Source organism: Oncorhynchus gorbuscha, linkage group LG06, assembly GCF_021184085.1.
Source record: "Oncorhynchus gorbuscha isolate QuinsamMale2020 ecotype Even-year linkage group LG06, OgorEven_v1.0, whole genome shotgun sequence".
Taxonomy (NCBI): Eukaryota; Metazoa; Chordata; class Actinopteri; order Salmoniformes; family Salmonidae; genus Oncorhynchus; species Oncorhynchus gorbuscha.
Genome location: NC_060178.1, coordinates 33,069,118 through 33,091,890, shown reverse-complemented (window position 1 = coordinate 33,091,890; position 22,773 = coordinate 33,069,118). Strand labels below are relative to the sequence as shown.

Below are 22,773 nucleotides of genomic sequence, written 5' to 3'. Positions count from 1 at the left end.
CTGTCCTCGCGGTGTTCCCCTAAAGCCAGATGTCCCCTGCTGGACCCAAGCCAAAGACCCTGACCATTCTGGAGCAGGAAACATGATTTTAAAAACAGATACAGTCCATGGCTATACACTAGAATGACTATACACTAGCATGGGAAGGAGCTCGTCAGTGAGGTGCCCCGAGGCGTCACCTGCTCATAGGCTCGACACAGATGGCTGACAATATGTCCCTCAGATCTATGAGGGACAATTCAATATGTGACATGTTGAATAAAATGACTCCACCACAATATCAAACTGGATCAAAAAAGAAGACAGCAATGCCACCCGAAACAACTAACCTGCACACATATAAAGTAATGGCATGAAAATAGAAAAATACAAATCACAATTAACAAAACAATTTTATGCGTTTATTTGATTTATATTACAGTAACAAGAGACAGCAACCCATTGCAAATGTGCACAACAAACATTGCCTCTAGTAAAATAAATATACAACTAAATGCACAAAATAAACGTTGTATAGGGAAATATACAAATGTTCTAACATTTCTAAAACAACCGTCATATTGTATCAGCCGTCATATTGTATCAGCCGTCATATTGTATCAGCCGTTATAGAGTAAAATTGTTAGGGATAATCAGACAATATTTTGATTGTGCTTTTTAACAGCGTGATGAATGGCACAGATATAACCATGTAACCTCAGTGTTATTACTGTGTAATTACCTATTTTTATGTTTCCTATTCTACGTAGCATAAGGGAAAGAGCAGAGTATTGATGTAAGTTATTGCCCCACAGTTCTACTTATCCTTTCTTGGTAATTAGCCAAATTAGACAATATTTGCCATTTCCATGGAAGTACAAGGCATTCCTGTTTTCGGGTTGAAAACCAACTTGATTTGTAAGGCAAAGCTGTCCATAAGCGTTTAAAAAGAAATGAATGTGTTGGCTTGCTTGTTGAAGACAGAATGCAATGGTTAGTGCCAAGCCAAGGGGAAAATGACACTACACAAGGAATAATACATTCTACAGCTGAGCCCAAACAAAGACTATGTACAGTACAGGAACAGTACGTTTACAGTAGTTACCACATCTACAGAAAAACAAGCAGCTTATCTCCAAAGAAGAAGATGTACAGTAAATATTATGTGGGTGTACGTATCTGTGTATCTATTTCTGCTAAGACATTTTTCACATTACAGCATATCAGAGTTGTGCATTAAATGTACCATATCAATAGAGAATAAAAAATAAAACATGAAGACAGCATCCACATTACTTACATTGTATTCACACACATATTTACAAATATCCAGCTTTGGGAAGGACCGGGTTGAACAGTTTTGTTGGGTAAATTTCATACATTTAATTCAATGGCACCTACAGATAGCACACATGCAGACACACAGACGCACACACACACACACACACACACACACACACACACACACACACACACACACACACACACACACACACACACACACACACACACACACACACACACACACACACACACACACACACACACACACACACACACACACACACACACACACACACACACACACACACACACACACACACACACACACCCTTTCAGTCATTCAGACAGCTTTTTCCAGGTGCTCTTCACAACAATATCTCAGTGTGGGAAGAGGGAAGTTCAAGTGATGGAAGTCTGGAGTGATACAGATCCCTGGTTGAGAGATGTTGGAAGTAGCACTTCCGTCAGAGGAAGCAGCTGGACACAAAGAGTAGAGGGATGGCTGAGAAATCAGCTACTGACTGCTGGGACGGGAGCACTGACGCTACTGTCCACAGGACTGTTGGGAGCTATAAGACATGTCACCACCTGGTCGGACTAAACACCTCTAACATCTAACTTTCAAATGGGCTTTTTCTCAGAACAGTTAGCTTAACGGTTGTCGGTCTGTACGGCAAGCTCCACATTGGCATTTGAAACAAGCATCACTGGCTTTACCTCAAAACAGAAAGCCTTCTTTGACAATCTGTATGAGTAGAAAAGATCAAATGGCTAATACCTTGAAGAGTGATCGCCTGTTTCCTTGTACAGTACGCTCATTATAACCATGCACTGTTTCAGCCTCCCCCGTCTTTGGAGACAGTATTAAGTGATACAGCAGTACCTGTCTGATGACAAATGTAAACAAGGGTCACACATACGCTACAGGACAGAAGAGGTGCTGACACCAGAAGCATATTTACATATTTACAAGGAATCTCCAGCAGGCAACGTCCCAGGCGGAATCTAAGCTGATGCTACCTCTCACATCATACACTTATTACTAGTCATACCCAAGGTCAATATGTACATATATACACAGGGACATCAACTGAAAGCGGAAGTCATAGTACCTTAAAACATCTCAATCTAATCAGGTGATAAGACTTAGCCCACTGAAAGTCATTTAAACCATTGGCCCTAGAAATGTCTGACAAAATGTCTCTCCATCACATAGTCACCAAAACTGAACATGTGGAATAATACTGACATTAATTCTTAAAGGGTGGAAGGTGGTGCAGACAAAAGGTGAAAGCTTCATTACATGATGTCTACATCTGGAATGATGTTCAAATTTAAGTGCCTCCACCTCAAATAATAATTGTGCTCCAACCATTGACAACGCTATATGATTTAGTTTGAGATAAAAAAAACGTCATTCAAAACGACAACAAAAACATAGTCATTCAGTTTAACATTGACAACAGAAATGTGAAGCAAACATAAACACTGTATGAAACATATTTAGAAATGGTGAAAGCAACATTGAGAAAAGTCCACAGAAAATAGCACTGCTCCGGAGCTATAAAATACACTGTCCATTTCTAACAGCACAAACGTGATACACAGTAGCTCAATGGCCTGGAGAGTAAAGACAGTGTGACTATATCCAAGCTTGTGAGAGACAGGACCAGATACTATGGAGACAGTGGGTGACAGGTCTCGTCCATGCACTAAAGGCGACAGGAGCAGAGGTTTTGAGAGGACCTCGTCCTTCTTCAAGCCTCTGTCTGAAGAGGGAAGCTAATAGCTAGACATAGTATATGGTTGGGATAGGTGTGGTGGGGTGTTTGGGCTGCACTAAACAGGCACTTTATGGGGCAGCCATCGTGGGGGCGTGGCCTTACACCCGGTGGACCCTGAGCCTGGTGCCCATCTCCTCCAGGAAGACGTCGTCGCTGGCGCTGGCCAATAGAGGCTGAGTGGAGGCGTTGCTGCTGCCCACCGAGTTGAGACGCAGGACGTTGGCGTTCTGTGTCCCCTGGTCCACACTGGTACCCTGGGGCCCTATTGTAACCGGAAACTTGGAGCTGAAATTCAGATAGATCTACACAGAGAAGAGAAACAGAGCGAAAGAGTGTTGGAGAGGTGTTTTCATTGCAGTTCTACGTACTGCGTAAGCAACATGCAGCATGGTGAGGAAAGGCGATGACAGTGTAGCCCTCTGGTCTGAAGGTGTGAAGGGGAAGGCGTGAAAAGAGAAGACCTGCTCTGTGTTCAGAGCTCACTGGCATGTTTCAGAAGTGAGAGATGAGCCGAGTTCATGAGGAGACTGTTAGTTTGACCTCACACCCCTGTCACTCGCACCAGAGAGGACATGACACAGTGAAAGAGGTGATTATGGCACGAGTGATCGATCAATCATATTAATCTCCTCCTCTAGCCTTCGTGTCACGTTCAATGGGTACTGAGTGTGAGTGTGAGTGTGTGCGTGCATTAATGGAGGGTTGACACATTTCTGTGTGTCAACTGCTATACAGATGGAGGGCTGACTAGTCTGGTGGTATTAACATGTGGCCCTTGGTGGTTGCAGTGGAGGAGCACACAGTCATGTTCTGTATGCTACTAAAACAAGAGGGCAGGTAATATTTGATTGAATTTGTACAGTAGTTCGCTACTATTAAATACAGCAAAATCTCAAGGTGCTTCTACGTCTAGTATGGTGACCTTTTGGTACTTAACTTTTTTTTATCTCAGAATATAGAAATGACTGCTGGTGAATAACTTAAATCCACAGTCTGTCAACATGTGTACACAAGCAGGTTAGATGAGAGTGACCTACGTGTTTGGTGGTGTCTGACAGCTGTTTTTCGATCCTCTCCACCACCTTGCTGAAGGAGGGTCTCATAAAGGGGTCCGCTTCCCAGCACGACCTCATTATCTCATACCTGAAACCACAGCACACACACGTTCAGGGGCGGCAGGTAGCCTAGTGGTGAACAAGGAACCCACTGTTCCTAGGCCGTCATTGAAAATAAGAATTTGTTCTTAAATGACTTGCCTAGTTAAATAAAATAATACAAATATTTGCACACACTTGTTCTTTCTCTAAGTGTAAATGTTTTTAGTTTTAAGATGAACTTTTATGGTGAAGAAAAATTCATAAAATCTGCCATCTGCTCAAATCCCACATATTCACACCCATGCATAGTACACCCACGCATACACTTCTCCTACTCCCTGATTCTTTCTCAAGATACTTAGACACGCACACCACACACACACACACTCACATTTCACTCGGTGCAAACTCTGGTGCATCCATTCTGTATCCTTCCTTAATCATTTTGTAGAACTTTGAGTCCACAGGTATCCCAGGATATGGACTGCTTCCTATAGGCCAAATAGGAAATAAGATAATAAAAATCAATGAAAACACACACACACACACACACACACACACACACACACACACACACACACACACACACACACACACACACACACACACACACACACACACACACACACACACACACACACACACACACACACACACACACACACACACACACACACACACACACACACACACACACACACACACAGAGAGAGAGAATAATGTGTATGTAAGTACCGAGTGAGAAGATTTCACAGAGCAAGATCCCATAGGACCACACGTCACTCTCAAATGTGTACACACACTCAAAGATGCTCTCCGGAGACATCCACTTGACTGGGAGACGAGCCTGCGTGGAACACAAACCATCACAACCAGTCAAATATGTCAGATGAACTCCATCTATTCAGCAAATTCATCAAAGCAAATCTATTGAAGTAGTCCATCATCTCCATCACTTCAGTTGTGGAGGCTTGAGAACCGGTGAGGGGAAATGGTTAATGCCTGATTCTGCTGATCTGGAATTTCAAACCAATGTTCAGCATTGCTTGTTTTTGTGTTAGTATGAGAGGAGATGTATTTCCTAGGTTAAAACTCCCATAAGGTGCTGAATGTTTGAGACATTTGTATCTGGTGACCCCATACCAGTGACATTTCAAGTAATTCATAATCACACAGCTGTCGCAGAGTGCGCATTAAAATGTCACATTCACCAAATATACAGATGGGACCAACATTGACATCCTTGATAAGATGAGCAAGAATGCCTGTATAAAGTACATTCAAATACTGAGCTAAATTGTATGCACCAATTAATTTGTGGCCAATTAACAATTTATTTGTGTATTGTGCTGTATGCTTGGGGTTATTGTCTTCCTGGAAGATCCACTTGCAGCCAAGTTTCAGCCTCCTGGCAGAGGTAACGAGGTATTGGCTAAAATGTTCATGATGCCATTGACCTTAAGCTAAGCCTTTTTTTTAAAGGCTCAGTGATGTTAGGCTCAGTGAAGGTGAAGTATTGAAAGGGTGTCAATCATTTATACTCTTACCTTTTGAGAAATACAAATATTACTTGTTAAATGTATTAGTATATCATAATATATTTTCCACATGTTTTGGCATACAATATAGCTCAGTATTTGAATGATTTATTTTATACAGTAATTCTCGGTACCCCACACATACAGATAATTGTAAGGTCCCTCAGTCGAGCAGTGAATTTGAAACACAGATTCAACCATAAAGACCAGAGAGGTTTTCCCAATGCCTCGCAAAGAAGTGCACTTATTGGTAGATGGGTAAAACAAACAGATATTATTACACTCTGGATGGTATATCAATACACCCAGTCACTATAAAGATACAGGTGTCCACATCCTTCCTAACTCAGTTGCCGGAGAGGACGGGAGTTTTCAGGATAAAAAAGAAATGGAATGGCTAGTTGAGAGCTCCATGAACACGGTTATGCTAACCTTTTTTAGAAGCATTAGACCAAAACCTTGATACTGTTTGACGTCTAAATCTGAACATTAGTCATGAAGATTAGGCTATTTCCCGGCAAAATTCTCAAGGAAAACCTGGTTCAGTCTGCTTTCCACCAGAAACAGATGAATACACCTTTCAGCAGGACAATAACCTAAGACACAAGGCCAAATCTACACTGTAGTTGCTTACCAAGAAGACAGTGAATGTTCCCGAGTGGCAGATTTACAGTTATGAAGTCATAACTGTAAATCTGCCACTCAGAAACATTCACTGTCCGCCAACTGAGTTAGGAAGGACGTGGACATCTGTATCTTTATAGTGACTGGGTGTATTGATATACCATCCAGAGTGTAATAATATCCCAGGCTCAAAGGGAATATCTGTTTGTTTTACCCATCTACCAATAGGTGCACTTCTTGAAAATCAATGGCAAGACTTGAAAATGGTTGTCTGGCAATGATTAACCACCAATATGACAGAACTTGAAGAATGTAGAAGATAATAATGGGCAAATATTGTACGATCCAGGTGCGCAAAGCTCTTAGAGACATACCCAGAAAGACTATGGTGATTCTAACATGTATTGCAGGGTTTTCCAAACACGGTGCTGGGAACCCCACCCCCTGGGTGCACATTTAGTTTTTTTGCCCCAGCACTACACAGCTGATTCAAATAACCAATCATCATCAAATGTTGATCATTTGAATCAGCTGCGTAGTGCTAGGGCAAAAACCAAAATGTGCACCCAGGGCCCCAGGACCGGATTTGGGAAACCATGATGTATTGACAGGGGTGTGAATACTTATGTAAATGAGATATTTATGTATTTCATTTGCTAACATTTCTAAAAACACGTTTTTACTTTGTCATTATGGGGTATTGTGTAGATGGGTGACATTTGTATTTTTATGTAACACAACAAAATGTGGAATATTTTCTGAAGGCACTGTAGCTGACAAACACACTTTATATCAATACAGTGCCTGTGCTTGACGGCTTTCACTGCAAAATGTCCAAAGCGGTATCTATAACTCATAATGAGATCTACAGCGAGTGATGGGGCAGACTTACATTGCCTTTGACTACATAATTGGAGTCAGTGGTGATGTCACGAGCAAGGCCGAAGTCACAGATCTTTGCCACTCGTCCCTGGGTCAGGAGGATGTTCCTGGCTGCCAGGTCTCTGTGGATGCACTACACACACACACACACACACACACACACACACACACACACACACACACACACACACACACACACACACACACACACACACACACACACACACACACACACACACACACACACACACACACACACACAAATAATGAAACATAATGGAATAAGACAAGGGTCCATAACATACTGTAGAACACTCAATACTACTAATACATTGTGACAGAGAATTTCCTTTCCCAAAAGTTGTTCCATACACACCCAGATACTAATACAGGGCCTGGCTGTAGTCTGGTGTCCGCTTGCCTTAATGCCTTATACATTTTTCAGTAGCATGCTCAAACATGCATCCTGGACCTGTTGACCAGCCATGGAAATGTGATCCTGGTATTGTTTGGAAAGAAAGAGGATGGAACTAATGTGTGTGTGTGTGTGTGTGTGTGTGTGTGTGTGTGTGTGTGTGTGTGTGTGTGTGTGTGTGTGTGTGTGTGTGTGTGTGTGTGTGTGTGTGTGTGTGTGTGTGTGTGTGTGTGTGTGTGTGTGTGTGTGTGTGTGTGTGTGTGTGTGTGTGTGTGTGTATCTTAGTGTGTGTCTACATGTAATCTCATACAATGAACCAATAATACCAGTGGAAAGGGTGCTTTCCAGAGAATGGTTGGACATTAACATGGTCCACCATCATGGATTTAACTAGCTGGACTGAATTGCAGAGTACAATATAGACCTGTTGTTCTAGATAGCTGGTGGTGAGGGGTTTCAGGAGCTTATTAGGACAGGAGATCTTCGGTGAGGACATGAAGGGCTTACATTTTTGGAAGCCAGGAAGTCCATGCCTTTGGCCACTTGATAGGAGAAGCTGAGCAGATCCTCTGTGTCCAGAGAGAGACCGTCCTCATGGAGCATCTCACTCACAACATCTGGCTCACTACTGGAACCACCTGAGAGAAAGAGAGAGGATGGAGCAAAAATCATTAGAGAGGTGTATAGAGAGAACAGCATTGTGTAGAAAGGTAGCTTCATTGTTTATAGAGGGAGATACATTGCAGGTTGTATAAATTCACTCTGAAATGATAAATGTGACAATTATCAATGAATATCAGAGTGGATGTCTTGCCTGCTTTGCGCATCGAGCGCCTCTTCTCTGAGGAGAAGCCATTTGGCAGGACGCCAGTGACAGAAGGCCTCATATCCACGTAGCCATTCCTGCTGTCTCTGTGAGGAGGAAAGGAGCAGTCTGATCTCAGTTCAGCTGCCATGCCAATACTACATATTACTCCTACACACTGGGTAGGAAATCCTCCCTTATATAAATTGTGACTCTCCAGATACATTTACTCTAAGTATGTTTTCTGAATAACAACAAAGAGTGCTTCATGCTTCGTTCAATTGGGGAATTTTCAACAACGGCAGTGGTATTTACTTCCGTGAGCAGGTGAGATGACATAAAGCAACAGCACATACATACCTTACATACTGTGCTGTGATAATGATACACCACTCAACTACCACCCTCTCCTTGTCAATGCAAAAGGTCCACACTGACCCAGCTGTAGCTGTTCCCCTCTGCAGCATGACATTCCTGTAGTAGCAGTCGTCCCCTAGCTTGGAGCAAAAGAACGTCTCTCTCTTCCTTCTCAGAAAGTTCAGGAGGTCACCAAAGCAGCAGTACTCTGTGATCACCAGGGTTGGGCCTGAAGAGAAGGAGCACAATTGCCATGTCACATGACAGTAGAAATAGAACACAAAGAAGCAACACACAAAAGACAAACCAAGATAAACAAAATACTCTTGACGTATAGACACACCAATACAATCACAGTACGTTTCAGGATCACCACTCCTACATCATAAAGCATGATCCAATGCTCAACAAGCCATAAAATCATTGGTGATAAAAAGAGAGAGTGTTCAGGTTATTACTGTTTCTCAAAAACCTCTGACAAACCAGTTACCCACACCATTCAGATTGATGATACCATAGACTTCTAGTCTTGGATAAACTCTTCTTCTTCTATGGTTGGTACAGCCCTCCAAACCTTCTGCCCCTTACCTCCAACAGTACAGGCTCCAAGAAGGTTGACGATGTTCATGTGGTTTCCGAGGTAACTGAGAACTTTCAGCTCTGACATCAGCGCCTCCTTCTCAGTGGCATGGGCACTGGCTGTGGAAAAACCATCGGAACGTGATCATTTTAAAGTGCCTCAAAGTCATCATCAAAGAAAACATCAAAGGAAATCTGCTTGTGCTAGTTTCACCTCGTGCTAGCACAAACACCTCTGGCCGCTGTCGGTGTCACAAGCATACATACATCAATGCAAACACGCACACACACACATACTCAATAGCTACTGAAATATATTTTGTCAAATATCTGTTGAGGGTGTTCACCAATCATCATTCGGGTCAGGGGTCATCTGACTGTGCCTTGAGCCGGTCTGGTTAGTCAGACACCATAAAATAAACCGATTTTTCACCAACATGTGTCTCTTTTTATTGCCATTAAACTTGTCTGAGGCTGCGCGACCAAAGGTAACCCACCCGGTACCGCCACCCTGGAAGCCTCTTCCCCAGAGCTAAAGAACCGAATCACGCTGTGCGCATGTGTTCACTTTACTCACCCTCTTCTGAACCCTTGTCATCAAGCCATTTGATCGACATGATGCTGTAGCCTATGTCTCTATTTCTGAACAGCTGATGTAAAAACTAGCGGCGGTTTGAACGAACATTCCACAAATATATATACACTGAGTGAACTGAGTGAACAAAACAACAACCTGGCGACCTACTCTTTCAGTAACATAGACTGACCAGGGCAAAGCTTTGACCCCTTATTGATGCCACCTGTTAAATCCACTTCAATCAGTGTAGATGAAGGGAAGAACGGTTAAAGTAGGATTTTTTTTAAACTTAAATTTTACCCCATTTTTCAAGGTATCCAATTGGTAGTTTCAGTCCTGTCTCATCGCTGCAATTCCTGTACAGACTCGGGACAGGCGAAGGTCAAGAGCAATGCGTCCTCCGAAACACAACCCAACCAAGTCACACTGCCAGCCGCACCTGGCGACCGTGTCAGTGTGCACTGTGCCCGGCCTGCCACAGGAGTCGCTAGTACGCGATGGGACAGGGTCATCCCTGCTGGCCAAACCTTCCCCTAACCTGGGCGACACTGGGCCAATTGTGCGTCGCCCCATGGGGTCTTCCAGTCACGGACGGCTGAGACAGAGCCTGGACTCGAACCCAGAATCTCCAGTGGCACAGCTAGCACTGCGATGCAGTGCCTTAGATCACTGTGCCACTCGGGAGGCCAAAGAAGGGTTTTTAAGCCTTAAGACAACTAACCCTAACCCTAACCCTACTCAATATTAGGAAGGTGTGCTTAATGTTTTGTACACTCAGTGTATTTTGTAGGCTAATTTAGGATGTAGGTTACAACTTTCTCTGTGTGTTGTTACTAAGGACAATTCAGGAGCATAAGCAGGTCTACACATTGCATTGGGGCAAAAACAATCAGCGTTTTAACCACAACTAACATAGAACCGTGAAAAGCTGACTGCCTCTGCCTCCTGTTTAACCAATCAAGGTTTGCAATGATGATGAAAAAACAACATTAAATCACTATTTAGACTGTCTGTCTGTGTCCTGCGTGTCTTTGTTATGTTGCTGCAGCGGAGGGGGAGAGAATACCGCTCATACGCAGAAGCTTCGGTTGTTTAACTATCCGGGTGAAGATTCCAGAGGATTCGTCAACGCAGCTCCTCTGAAATGTTTTATTATCACTTGTGTCATCACTTCGGTCTTACGTTTGAGCATTTTGACCGCCACTGTCATCACTGTATCAGCTTTGGACATTCCATAAGCAGTAGCCTCCACCACCTTCCCGAAGGCTCCGGAGCCCAGAGTTTTCCCTGCAGACAGACATGGAACACAGACAGACTAATGTTATTCCATCGTGTTCCCCTCCCACATCCTAGCTCTGCTTCCTGCACCAACGATCACCAGGTTTACCCTGCAAGGGCGGGGAAAGCAGACACCAGGACACGCAGAATCCTGTTTGGGGTGGTTTCAAAATGTCCAAAAACAACAGAGCATTTGCTTAAAGGGAGGGGTTGAGGTTGTTTATGAAAGAAAACAGCTACATGAAATACACCATGCAGTTAGTGTGCTCACAGCCATTGCAAAAGTGTAAAACTGTAACCAATTGGTCTGCAAATAGGGTGTGCATCCATCATTATGAGCCCGCAAAGATACATTGGCTGGCTCCAAATACCAAAACAAAACAGACTTTCAACAGCTGCTGCTATGACTTGATACTACACATCTTAAATAGACCTGGGTAATACTAAAAACAAACTAAACATCATACAGTCCTGTATTAGAGATGACGGATATACTGTAAAAGATGTCTGGGGCAACCTCCCCGCTTGGTGATGATTAAATGTGCTATTCCTGAGTGTTATGAAAGCCAAGGAACTCACCGAAACGCAGTTTGTCCCGGGGGAACTCCCACTGGTGGTCGTATGGGAGCTGGGTAGGGTCAATATACACATAGTTGTTTCCGTGGATACCTTCAATGACTTTCCACTGGATCTGGTATTTGGGTTTCTGTGAGGCAAGCAGGGAGTTTATATTGGGAGAAGCACGGAGGATGCCATAAAACTCACATCAGTCATGGTACTTCAGCACAGTTTATGCTGAGATACTGTACCTTATCGTTGGCTGTGAGTTACTGTGTGTCATTTTTATACTCAGGTGTGTAACCCGCAGTAGAAGTGGGTGTGACATGCATGAGAAGAGGTCAGTTACCTGCAGGTACTTGTAGAAGAGCACTATGAGGATGACACAGAGGAGGGCCGCTGCCGACACAAAGCCAATCAGCAGTGGGGTGAAGAGCTCATGGGGCACTGTTCTCTCTGTAGGGACAAACACACAACACAGAGAGATACAGAGATATCAGTCAAGGACGTTAGAGAGAGGAGAGAAGCACTATGAGAGAATGACAGGAACACAGGAAGAGATCAGATCTTATGTTTGGCTTTATATTAGGTGTCTTATGTGGAGAGTGATATGTGGTAATCACTCTAAAGTAATCCTATTATTTGAGTCAAACTTTATTTTCTGTATTTTGTTGATGTCTTTGTATATTATTACCTACATAATTCCTGTTATAGTCACAGTGCCTTTGGAAAGTATTCAGACCCATGAACTTTTCCCACATGTTGTTATGGTTACAGCCGTATTCTAAAGTGGATTAAATAAATACAAATCTTCATAACGACAAAGCGAAAACAGGTCTTTAGAAATGTTAGCTCATTTATTAAAAATTAAAAAACAGAAATACATTATTTACATAAGTATTCAGACCCTTTACTATGAAACTTAAAATTGAGCTCTCTTTCTACAACTTGATTGGAGTCCACCTGCGGTAAATTAAATTGATTGGACACTTCTGTCTATTTAAGGTCCACAGTTGACAGTGCATGTCACAGCAAAACCAAGCCATGAGGTCGAATGAATTATCTGTAGAGCTCAGAGACAGGACTGTGTCGAGGCACAGATCTGGGGAAGGGTACAAAAAATGTCTGCAGCATTGAAGGTCACCAAGACCAAAATGGCCTCCGTCATTCTAAAATGTAGGAAGTCTGGAACCACCTAAACTCTTCCTGGAGCTAATGTTTGTATCTAAGAAGAGCAATCGGGGGAGAAGGGAGGTGACCAAGAACCAGATGGTCACTCTGACAGAGCTCTAGAGTTCCTCTGTGGAGATGGGAGAACCTTTCAGAAGGACAACCATCTCTGCAGCACTCCACCAATCAGGCCTTCATGGTAGAGTGGCCAGATTGTCACGCCCTGACCTTAGAGATCCTTATTATTCTCTATGTTTGGTTAGGTCAGGGTGTGACTCGGGTGGGAAAATCTATGTTTTCTATTCCTTTGTGTTTTGGGGTGGGAAAATCTATGTTTTCTATTCCTTTGTGTTTTTGGCTGAGTGTGGTTCCCAATCATAATATATAATATAATAATAATAATAATATAATAATAATATATGCCATTTAGCAGACGCTTTTATCCAAAGCGACTTACAGTCATGTGTGCATACATTCTACATATGGGTGGTCCCGATTGGGGCACCATGCTCTACCAACTGAGCTATCTATCTTTGTCTTTGATTGGGGATCAGAAGGCTCATGAAAGCCCACTTGGAGTTTGCAAAAAGGCATCTGAAGAGTTTCAGACCATGAGAAAGAATATTCTCTGGTCTGATGAAACCAAGATTACACTTTTTGGCAGGAATGCCAAGTGTCACGCCTGGAAGAAACCTGGCATCATCCCTACAGTAAAGCATGGTGGAGATAGCATCATGTTGTGGGGATGTTTTTCAGCGGCAGGGACTGGGAGACTAGTCAGGATCGAGGGAAATATGAATGGAGCAAAGTAAAGCGAGATCCTTGACGAAAACCTCCTCCAGAGTGCTCAGGACCTCAGACTGGGGTGAAGGTTCACCTTCCAACAGGACAACGACCCTAAGCACACAGCCAAGACAACGTAGTGGCTTCGGGACAAGTCTCTGAATGTCCTTGAGTGTCCCAGCCAGAGCCCAGACTTGAACCCGATCGAACAACTCTGGAGAGACCTGAAAATAGCTGTGCAGCAATGCTCCCCATCCAACCAGACAGAGCTTGAGAGGATCTGCAGTGAAGAATGAGAGAAACTCCCCAAATACAGGTGTGCCAAGCTTGTAGCGTCAAACCAAAGAAGACTTGAGCCTGTAATCACTGCCAAAGGTGCTTCAACAAAGTACTGAGTAAAGGGTCTGAATACTTATTTAAATGTGATATCAGTTTTTAATTTTTAATAAATTAGCAAAAATGTTTTAAAAAAGTTTTTGCTTTGTCATTATTGGGTATTGTGTGTAGATTGGGGATGGAAAAAAATATTTAATACATTTTAGAATAAGGCTGTAACCAAACAAAATGTGGAAAAAGTCAAGGGGTCTGAATACTTTCCGAAGGCACTGTACAGTATGTAGCATGCTGTGGTGTTGTGCAGCATGACGCAGTACTGCTGCTGTTGTTGTGTAAAACTGCTGTATAATAAGTCGTCTGTTCCTTTGTGTACTGTAGCGGTTTGTGGTGTTATTGTTTTCCTAGCTCTGTACACTAGGTGTAATAAGCTCTTTAGCCATAAGAGGATTTCTCTCCATTTCAAATCATCTCAGAATGCAGAGTCTGCAGGAACTAATCTTCTGTAAACCTGTCAGTGGCTTTTAAAGCTCTCCCTCCATCCCTTTATTCTTTCCCTCCAGCTTCCTGCCTCCTTGGCTGGCCACGTCCAACATTCCCACAGTGTTTAAACATTCAGGGTGGCAAGGGCTCCAACTGTTGTCCAGACTTCCCTGCAAGTCTCCGCGTGTCTGCCCTGCTCCAATAAGCACTAAGGCCTGGGCACAAGCTCCCACAAGCCTGTCCTGCCTGGCTACACACTCCTCGTCCATAATGCCACCCACATGCCCGATGTGTCCAGGCAACTTCCCCTCCTCCTCTACACCATCGCAATCTCATTCTCCATACCCACGCTAAGACAACTCTCTTCTCACTCTGGTTTCAATTGGCGTCATATTAGAGTAGCGCATCAGACAGTATATAAACAGGATGTTCTAGAAAGTTGTATCCGGGTTCCAAAATGTACACTATGCCCCTACTACTGACGATCATTTCTGCTAGTAAGTGATGAGACATTATCACACATCACACAGGTTTGTGTTATCTCTCCTCACCTATGTTTATATAAACAGACTCCGGCCCTATAATCAATGCTTAATATTGCACCTCTGTTTACGGGTAAGATCTATGTCAAAAACCCAAGTCTTTCGTAAACAATCAGCGGATTGTAATTGCGAAATCCTTCGAGTTGAGCTGAAGAGGGTTGATGGTGCGGATCACTTACATGACCTTGAGCCACATAAAGAGAAACAGCTGTAACGCTGCACCTCAGCTCAGACATAATGGGAGCAGACCAGAATGGGCTTTGACTGTAATGAGTGCACTGAGAGTCGCGAAGCAAGTACAGGGACAATAAACAATAAACATGAAACACAAACCACGCAGCGACATGAAACAGAGTCAATGACGACTGGGGAAGAAACCAAAGGGAGCGACATATAAAGGGCAGGTAATCAAGGAGGTGATGGAGTCCAGGTGAGTGTCATTATGCGAGTAACGCTGGTGACAGGTGTGCGGCATAACGAGCAGCCTGGTGACCTAGAGGTCTGCGAGGAGGCACACGTGACAGTGACCTGAATGTATCACAGCCGAGACTTTAGTTAGTACTGCATTACTGACATTAATTCAGTTTTTTCGTATTGAGTATTATCTATTAAATTTTTTTTTTTTTACATCTACAACAACTCCCCACTCATTTGTATATTGCTATGTGTGCGTGTGTGTGTATGCGCATGTCACCACAACTCACCACTGATAGAGAACAGTGTGTAGGCCTGCTCTCCCTCCACGGTGGCCACACACTCCAACGTGTGGAATCTTCCTGTGGTAATGTTCAGCCTGCTCTCCACCTCCGTCTTCCCAAAGGAGGGACTCAACAATGTCACTGTGACAATGTCCTGCTCCTCCTGAGTGGCATTCATCTGGTGGGAGCACCTGAGGGATGGGACAAACTGTCAACCAAACTAATGTGACTGCATTTGGATGTCGTTTCTAGTAGATTTAATGCAATGTTGCTTGTTTCACGTGGCTCTATGAACACAGCAGTTGTAAATGTAAAATGGTTGAATGAGCTGTTATGAGTAAACAAACAGGAGACTAAGGGATTGTTGACCATCTGTTCACCATGTGTGCCCTCAAAACAACAGCCAGGTACAGAGAGTCTTTGGACAAAACTGGGGCATGACGCATACAAGCATACATTGGTCTTAAATGTAGAAATAAAACCTCACTGTGCCAGGCTAAATCAGTCCATCCCCATACAATGCCAGTCTTACACACCAAACTAAAGTATACACTGTATGTTCCTCCATGTCAGCATCTACTAAAACAACAATACCTTAGAGGTACAGGAAGTGAAAACAATCTCAATAAAACAAATATATGGGGGGGGCACATTCCATACCATCACCTTGTGCCTTGTGTAAACAAACATTTCAAAGGTAACTGTACGCATGTTTGTTTGAGTTGGACAGCTCTCTAAGTCGGTTTGATCATAATTGAAAGCGATAGGATAATGACTAGCCAATCGCCTCTGACTCATTGCCAGAGTTTGCTTGGATTGGTGTTGCCATGCTTATTATAAATAGAGTAAAGTTATGAATATTACTACTATTTCCTGAATGAGGTATAACATACTATGGGGAGTCAACGACCCATCCTATTCACCTGCAGCAAACTGAAAGCACGCCCAATGGGCTAATAGATGCCGAGTCAGACTCGGAAGCTCCTCCTTCCTGGCTATAATACCGGGGCTCACATCCATTTCCTCAATTCAATACCGCTCTTCAGCGAACCCAAACCCCCTGAAGGCACAGGCCAAAATATGTTATACCTCGTTCCCGCCTTCAGGGAACAGTAGTTACATTCATAACTGTCCGTTCCCTTTCAGTTGGTCACTGGGTATAATTTACTATGGGGACATGAGAACTTGCTGCAACATGGCTATGTGTACTGACACACTGTCACTGCAACCCAAATCCATAGACCCCATGGTTCCAAGAACAATACTTACATTCCGAGCCTGAAATGTCAGGACTCGTACCTGTAATCGCAGGTCTAAAACGAGAACACCTGTTGTGACTTGGTAAAGCGCTCGCACGCGAGCTGCATAACATTGACCAGAGTTGATGCAAAAGCTGTTCACAACACGGACTTCCTTGTTCAAATCTATATATACGCGTGTAAACTGTGCACCGGACACAGGCCATGCTACAAAGCAAACAGAGAAGGTGAGAAAGGGTAGAACTGTAAGACATAGGCATAACCTAGGGAGAAACTGCATTAGGATTGTGGCGGATGAATCAGAATTAGGTGGGTAACAGATAATTAAGATGTTTTATTTTGCATAATATGCTTATGTGAGATACTTGTCATTAGAATGTATCCTTTTGGACTATAGTGTTGGCAGTTGCACTTTTCCCTCAGCTGGGGCTCAGTCACCTGGGACCCAGAGAGGGGAGAGGTCAGGCTTGTCTTCAACATGTCCCTGGTGCTATGCAGAATATCAGAAAGGGAACAGGCCAGGATGGAACATTGTCTTCATATGTGAATGTGTATTTACCTATTCTTCAACCATGTGAAGGGATGGCTTGATTAATGGGAAACCAATTACCTGTCTCCACAATGTCTGTGCGCCAGTCAATCCCTCCTTTGGCATTGGGGGAAGGTGAATGGCAGTGTCTGGAAACATTGTATGTCCTCTCTGATCTTACATTTATCCTGGGATAGTGTATGACCTAGAGGCTCACTCCCCTCAGTGAGCTTGTCCAGGAGTGGGGTCAAGAGGGGGTTTACTTGAGATGGGGGTATCTAGAGTTGACAATTGATATATGCCATTGGATGTGTTGGTGTTTTGTACTATGAAGTACCAGGAACGAGATTAGAACCTCGTCCAAACTGAACGATAATTTATAGTGAATGTTATCTGGATTAGGGATACTCCTTTCTAATGAAAAAGTATTTCTTTGTGAACAGTTCCTAAGATCTGTGGTTCGTCATGTAAGTTGAGAGGGGTGTATCTTGGCTATGAAAGATCTTTGTACTTTTCTGGTGGTACTTTTCAATGGTTCATTAGAGATAGCGCATCATTGAAAGTCAAAAAGGCTATCGCAAAGCTCTTATTAAAGTATAACTCTGACTGGTGTGTGAAGTTTGTAACTCCTCATTTGGTAAAGCAGAACTATGCCACCACGGGGTGTAAACTCACTTTGAAGTCAACAGGCGCAAACTCCAAATAGGAAAGGTGTACTGATAGCATTTGGAGATCCCCCCCCCAACAGGCTTGGCTGACACCAAGGCCATAAATAGCAGGGCAGTCTTGAAGGAAAGGACTTTCAGGTCCACACACTCTAATGATTCAAACAGAGGCTCACACAGAGCGTCCAGGACCAACAACAGGTCAGTGCCATAGGCTTTGACCCTGACACACGCCTTCCAGGACCCGCACCACCAGAGGATGAGACCCTGGGGCAGAGCCGTTCATCCCTACATGACGCCCTACATGCCGAAATGGCTGCCATATAAATGTTCAATGTGTATATCCTGAAGGGGCAGAATGACACCCTGAGTACTGGGATAAAAAAAATGTTTTTTAAATATTCACCACTCTTGACAACCGAGTGTCCGAATGTGGGGAAGGAACTAGGTGTTCTGATACCCGGCCCACACCGGGTTCAGGGACCTCTGAGCTAGGAATAGACCCATTGTTAGCCTCTGGAGCTAAGTAACTCGCCACTCATCGGCAGAATCTTTACACAGGGGTAAGCAACGACTCACTGCTGCAGGGACAGGAGGTAAACACCTTACCCCAAACCTGGAGGAACTCCACTGAGGGAGAGAAAAACACCAAAGGTGCATTCACCACCAATGGTTCACTCTCCCCGCCGAATCCACAGCCGGGGCTTCTGGCTGCCCCGGACTGAGGTCATCCAATTCATACTCTGAAAACCCTCCAGAGTCAATCAGGGATAGTCCGGAATCCGGACTCTGAACACTGCCAGAGAAACCGGAATGAGCCTAACTCGGCTTAGATCACCCCTATCAACGCCGACCACCAACCTTCCTCACGAAGTCAGCGTGACTCCAAAAGGACGTTGTACCCAGCTGGAGACAATAGTCACACGAACTGATCCGAACTAAAGCCTGCTGAGTGTGTTTCCACCGCAGGCAAAAGGACAGCACTCGTGAGTATCTTTCATTTTCATTGTGAAACCACATACCCCGGTCAGATTTTCAAACTCAGCTGCTTAGCCTTTTTGGACTTATTCTTACCACTGGCCATTTTACTCAAGCAAGGAAGAACTGTCAGAGTAGAAAGAAGTGGGTTTTCAGCTCACAAATCCTACACAGACAAGGAAGTATTAGCTACACAAGCAGAGCAGAAAGTAGTTAGCTTTCAGGAAATCCAAAAATCTAAACATTTTGGAAATGGATGCATGCCCCGGGATTATAGCCAGTTTGCTTTAGCTGAATAGGATTGGTCGTTGACTCCCCATAGTTTGTTATACTGACTGACTGAAAGGGAACTTCCTAGAACATACTGTCCAATCCCCTAATCATAACACAGTCCTCTCGTGCCAAGCCAACAAACCAATCACAAATCACCTCTGCCCAATCCTTAATCACATAAGGGTAATCTCCCTTCAGTCCACCATCAAGTCATGCTTGTCCAATCCCACATCAAGATAATTAGACCATGTTGAAACCCTCTTACTGAGGGTGGAAACAAATAACTTCTTAGAGTAACATTAAGTAAATACAGTTACATTTCAAAATTCCCTTGATCTATCAACGAAGTCCAAACATAGCATGCCATTGTGTGTGTGTGTGTGTGTGTGTGTGTGTGTGTGTGTGTGTGTGTGTGTGTGTGTGTGTGTGTGTGTGTGTGTGTGTGTGTGTGTGTGTGTGTGTGTGTGTGTGTGTGTGTGTGTGTGTGTGTGTGTGTGTGTGTGTGTGTGTGTGTGTGTGTTGTCACCTCATATAGGGCTGTTCACAGTAGTACCAGGTGATCTGTGGGGCGGGGTATCCCTTAGCTACACATCGCACCTGTCCGTCCACCGGGCCCTCGTGAGATACAATCTCTGGTTTACCTGACAGAGGCACAGAGATGTTAGTGACGACACCAGGTGGGGACTCACATTCACACATACTTACACGCCAACACGTACACACACACACACACACACACACACACACACACACACACACACACACACACACACACACACACACACACACACACACACACACACACACACACACACACACACACACACACACACACACACACACACACACACACACACACACACACACACACACACACACACACATAACACAGGCACACACACACTTACACACTCATCACACACGCTGCTGCTGCTGTCTATTATCTATCCTGTTGCCAAGTCACTTTACCCCTACCTATTTCCTCATACCCCTGCACATCGACTTGGTACTGGTACCCCATGTATGAAACCAAGCTATCACTGGTCATTGTGTAATTATTCCTTGTGTTAATATTTTTTCTATTATTATAATAATTTATTTAAATTATTGTATTCTGCATTGTTGGGAAGTAAGCATTTCACTGTTAGTGTACACCTGTTGTTTACAAAGCATGTGATTATAAAAAATTGATTAGAAGTAAATTGGCAAACTAATATCTTCAACTATTTTCCCTAGTTATGGGCCTGTACATGAATGAACTGTAATGCTCTGATTTACTGTTTTGATGGTTGGGGTGAGGAGGGGAATAAGAGCGTCTGCTAAATGACTTAAATGTAAAATGTAATAAGTGGTTGGGCTTTAACATGGTGAATAATCTGTGAAAATCTAGTCATAAATGTCACACCATGTTAATGATTAATTACATCATATTGATAGCATGTAGAAATTAAGTCTCTAACTACCCATTTCCTTACATAATGTATGTGTGGATCCAGGGCACAGAAAACATTTAGAGAATATAATGTTACGACTTACTGATTACGTAGACCGAAAATGACTGATTGACTGATGCGTCACCATTGGAGGCATAAAAGGTGTAGACTCCACTCTCTGACATTTTCAAACGCACCAGCCTCAGCACAATGTTGTACCTGGTGATTGAATCAACAACAACATTTAAAAAACAACTCACATTATAGAGGCTGATTTTTTAAAATAAGCCACCAGTGCTCTGCCTAGGTCCCTTCCGTCTTCAAGAGAGCGAGAGTTGCACCCCTTCTGAAAAAACCTACACTCGATCCCTCCGATGTCAACAATTACAGACCAGTATCCCTTCTTTCTTTTCTCTCCAAAACTCTTGAACGTGCCGTCCTTGGCCAGCTCTCCCGCTATCTCTCTCTGAATGACCCTCTTGATCCAAATCAGTCAGGTTTCAAGACTAGTCATTCAACTGAGACTGCTCTCCTCTGTATCACGGAGGCGCTCCGCACTGCTAAAGCTAACTCTCTCTCCTCTGCTCTCATCCTTCTAGATCTATCGGCTGCCTTCGATACTGTGAACCATCAGATCCTCCTCTCCACCCTCTCCGAGTTGGGCATCTCCGGCGCGGCCCACGCTTGGATTGCGTCCTACCTGACAGGTCGCTCCTACCAGGTGGCGTGGCGAGAATCTGTCTCCTCACCACGCGCTCTCACCACTGGTGTCCCCCAGGGCTCTGTTCTAGGCCCTCTCCTATTCTCGCTATACACCAAGTCACTTGGCTCTGTCATAACCTCACATGGTCTCTCCTATCATTGCTATGCAGACGACACACAACTAATCTTCTCCTTTCCCCCTTCTGATGACCAGGTGGCGAATCGCATCTCTGCATGTCTGGCAGACATATCAGTGTGGATGACGGATCACCACCTCAAGCTGAACCTCGGCAAGACGGAGCTGCTCTTCCTCCCGGGGAAGGACTGCCCGTTCCATGATCTCGCCATCACGGTTGACAACTCCATTGTGTCCACCTCCCAGAGCGCTAAGAACCTTGGTGTGATCCTGGACAACACCCTGTCGTTCTCAACCAACATCAAGGCGGTGGCCCGTTCCTGTAGGTTCATGCTCTACAACATCCGCAGAGTACGACCCTGCCTCACACAGGAAGCGGCGCAGGTCCTAATCCAGGCACTTGTCATCTCCCGTCTGGATTACTGCAACTCGCTGTTGGCTGGGCTCCCTGCCTGTGCCATTAAACCCCTTCAACTCATCCAGAACGCCGCAGCCCGTCTGGTGTTCAACCTTCCCAAGTTCTCTCACGTCACCCCGCTCCTCCGTTCTCTCCACTGGCTTCCAGTTGAAGCTCGCATCCGCTACAAGACCATGGTGCTTGCCTACGGAGCTGTGAGGGGAACGGCACCTCAGTACCTCCAGGCTCTGATCAGGCCCTACACCCAAACAAGGGCACTGCGTTCATCCACCTCTGGCCTGCTCGCCTCCCTACCACTGAGGAAGTACAGCTCCCGCTCAGCCCAGTCAAAACTGTTCGCTGCTCTGGCCCCCCAATGGTGGAACAAACTCCCTCACGACGCCAGGACAGCGGAGTCAATCACCGCCTTCCGGAGACACCTGAAACCCCACCTCTTTAAGGAATAGGATAAGTATTCCCCCCCCCCCTTTAAGATTTAGATGCACTATTGTAAAGTGACTGTTCCACTGGATGTCATAAGGTGAATGCACCAATTTGTAAGTCGCTCTGGATAAGAGCGTCTGCTAAATGACTTAAATGTAAATGTAAATGTAAACTGCTTCGTGGTTATTTAC

General features: G+C 44.2%; 1 protein-coding gene across 5 annotated transcripts in view; it reads right to left on the bottom strand.

The window, feature by feature from the left end:
• Positions 1 to 379: 379 nt before the first annotated feature.
• LOC124037858 (mast/stem cell growth factor receptor Kit-like) overlaps positions 380 to 22,773 on the bottom strand; it is a 38,928-nt gene continuing 16,534 nt past the window's right edge. For 3 of the 5 annotated variants that reach the window (XM_046353011.1, XM_046353016.1, XM_046353012.1), the window contains 15 exons: positions 21,007 to 21,122; positions 19,997 to 20,111; positions 15,773 to 15,957; positions 12,107 to 12,213; positions 11,779 to 11,905; positions 11,104 to 11,208; positions 9,354 to 9,464; positions 8,769 to 8,994; positions 8,418 to 8,515; positions 8,111 to 8,241; positions 7,199 to 7,321; positions 4,880 to 4,991; positions 4,536 to 4,635; positions 4,085 to 4,190; positions 380 to 3,349 (listed from right to left, as the gene is read on the bottom strand). In XM_046353011.1, coding sequence (XP_046208967.1) covers positions 3,146 to 3,349; positions 4,085 to 4,190; positions 4,536 to 4,635; positions 4,880 to 4,991; positions 7,199 to 7,321; positions 8,111 to 8,241; positions 8,418 to 8,515; positions 8,769 to 8,994; positions 9,354 to 9,464; positions 11,104 to 11,208; positions 11,779 to 11,905; positions 12,107 to 12,213; positions 15,773 to 15,957; positions 19,997 to 20,111; positions 21,007 to 21,122 — 1,966 coding nt within the window. In that variant the 3' untranslated portion in view covers positions 380 to 3,145. The remainder of the gene's footprint in view (positions 3,350 to 4,084; positions 4,191 to 4,535; positions 4,636 to 4,879; positions 4,992 to 7,198; positions 7,322 to 8,110; positions 8,242 to 8,417; positions 8,516 to 8,768; positions 8,995 to 9,353; positions 9,465 to 11,103; positions 11,209 to 11,778; positions 11,906 to 12,106; positions 12,214 to 15,772; positions 15,958 to 19,996; positions 20,112 to 21,006; positions 21,123 to 22,773) is intronic. The other 2 variants (XM_046353013.1, XM_046353015.1) reach the window with 1 other exon arrangement.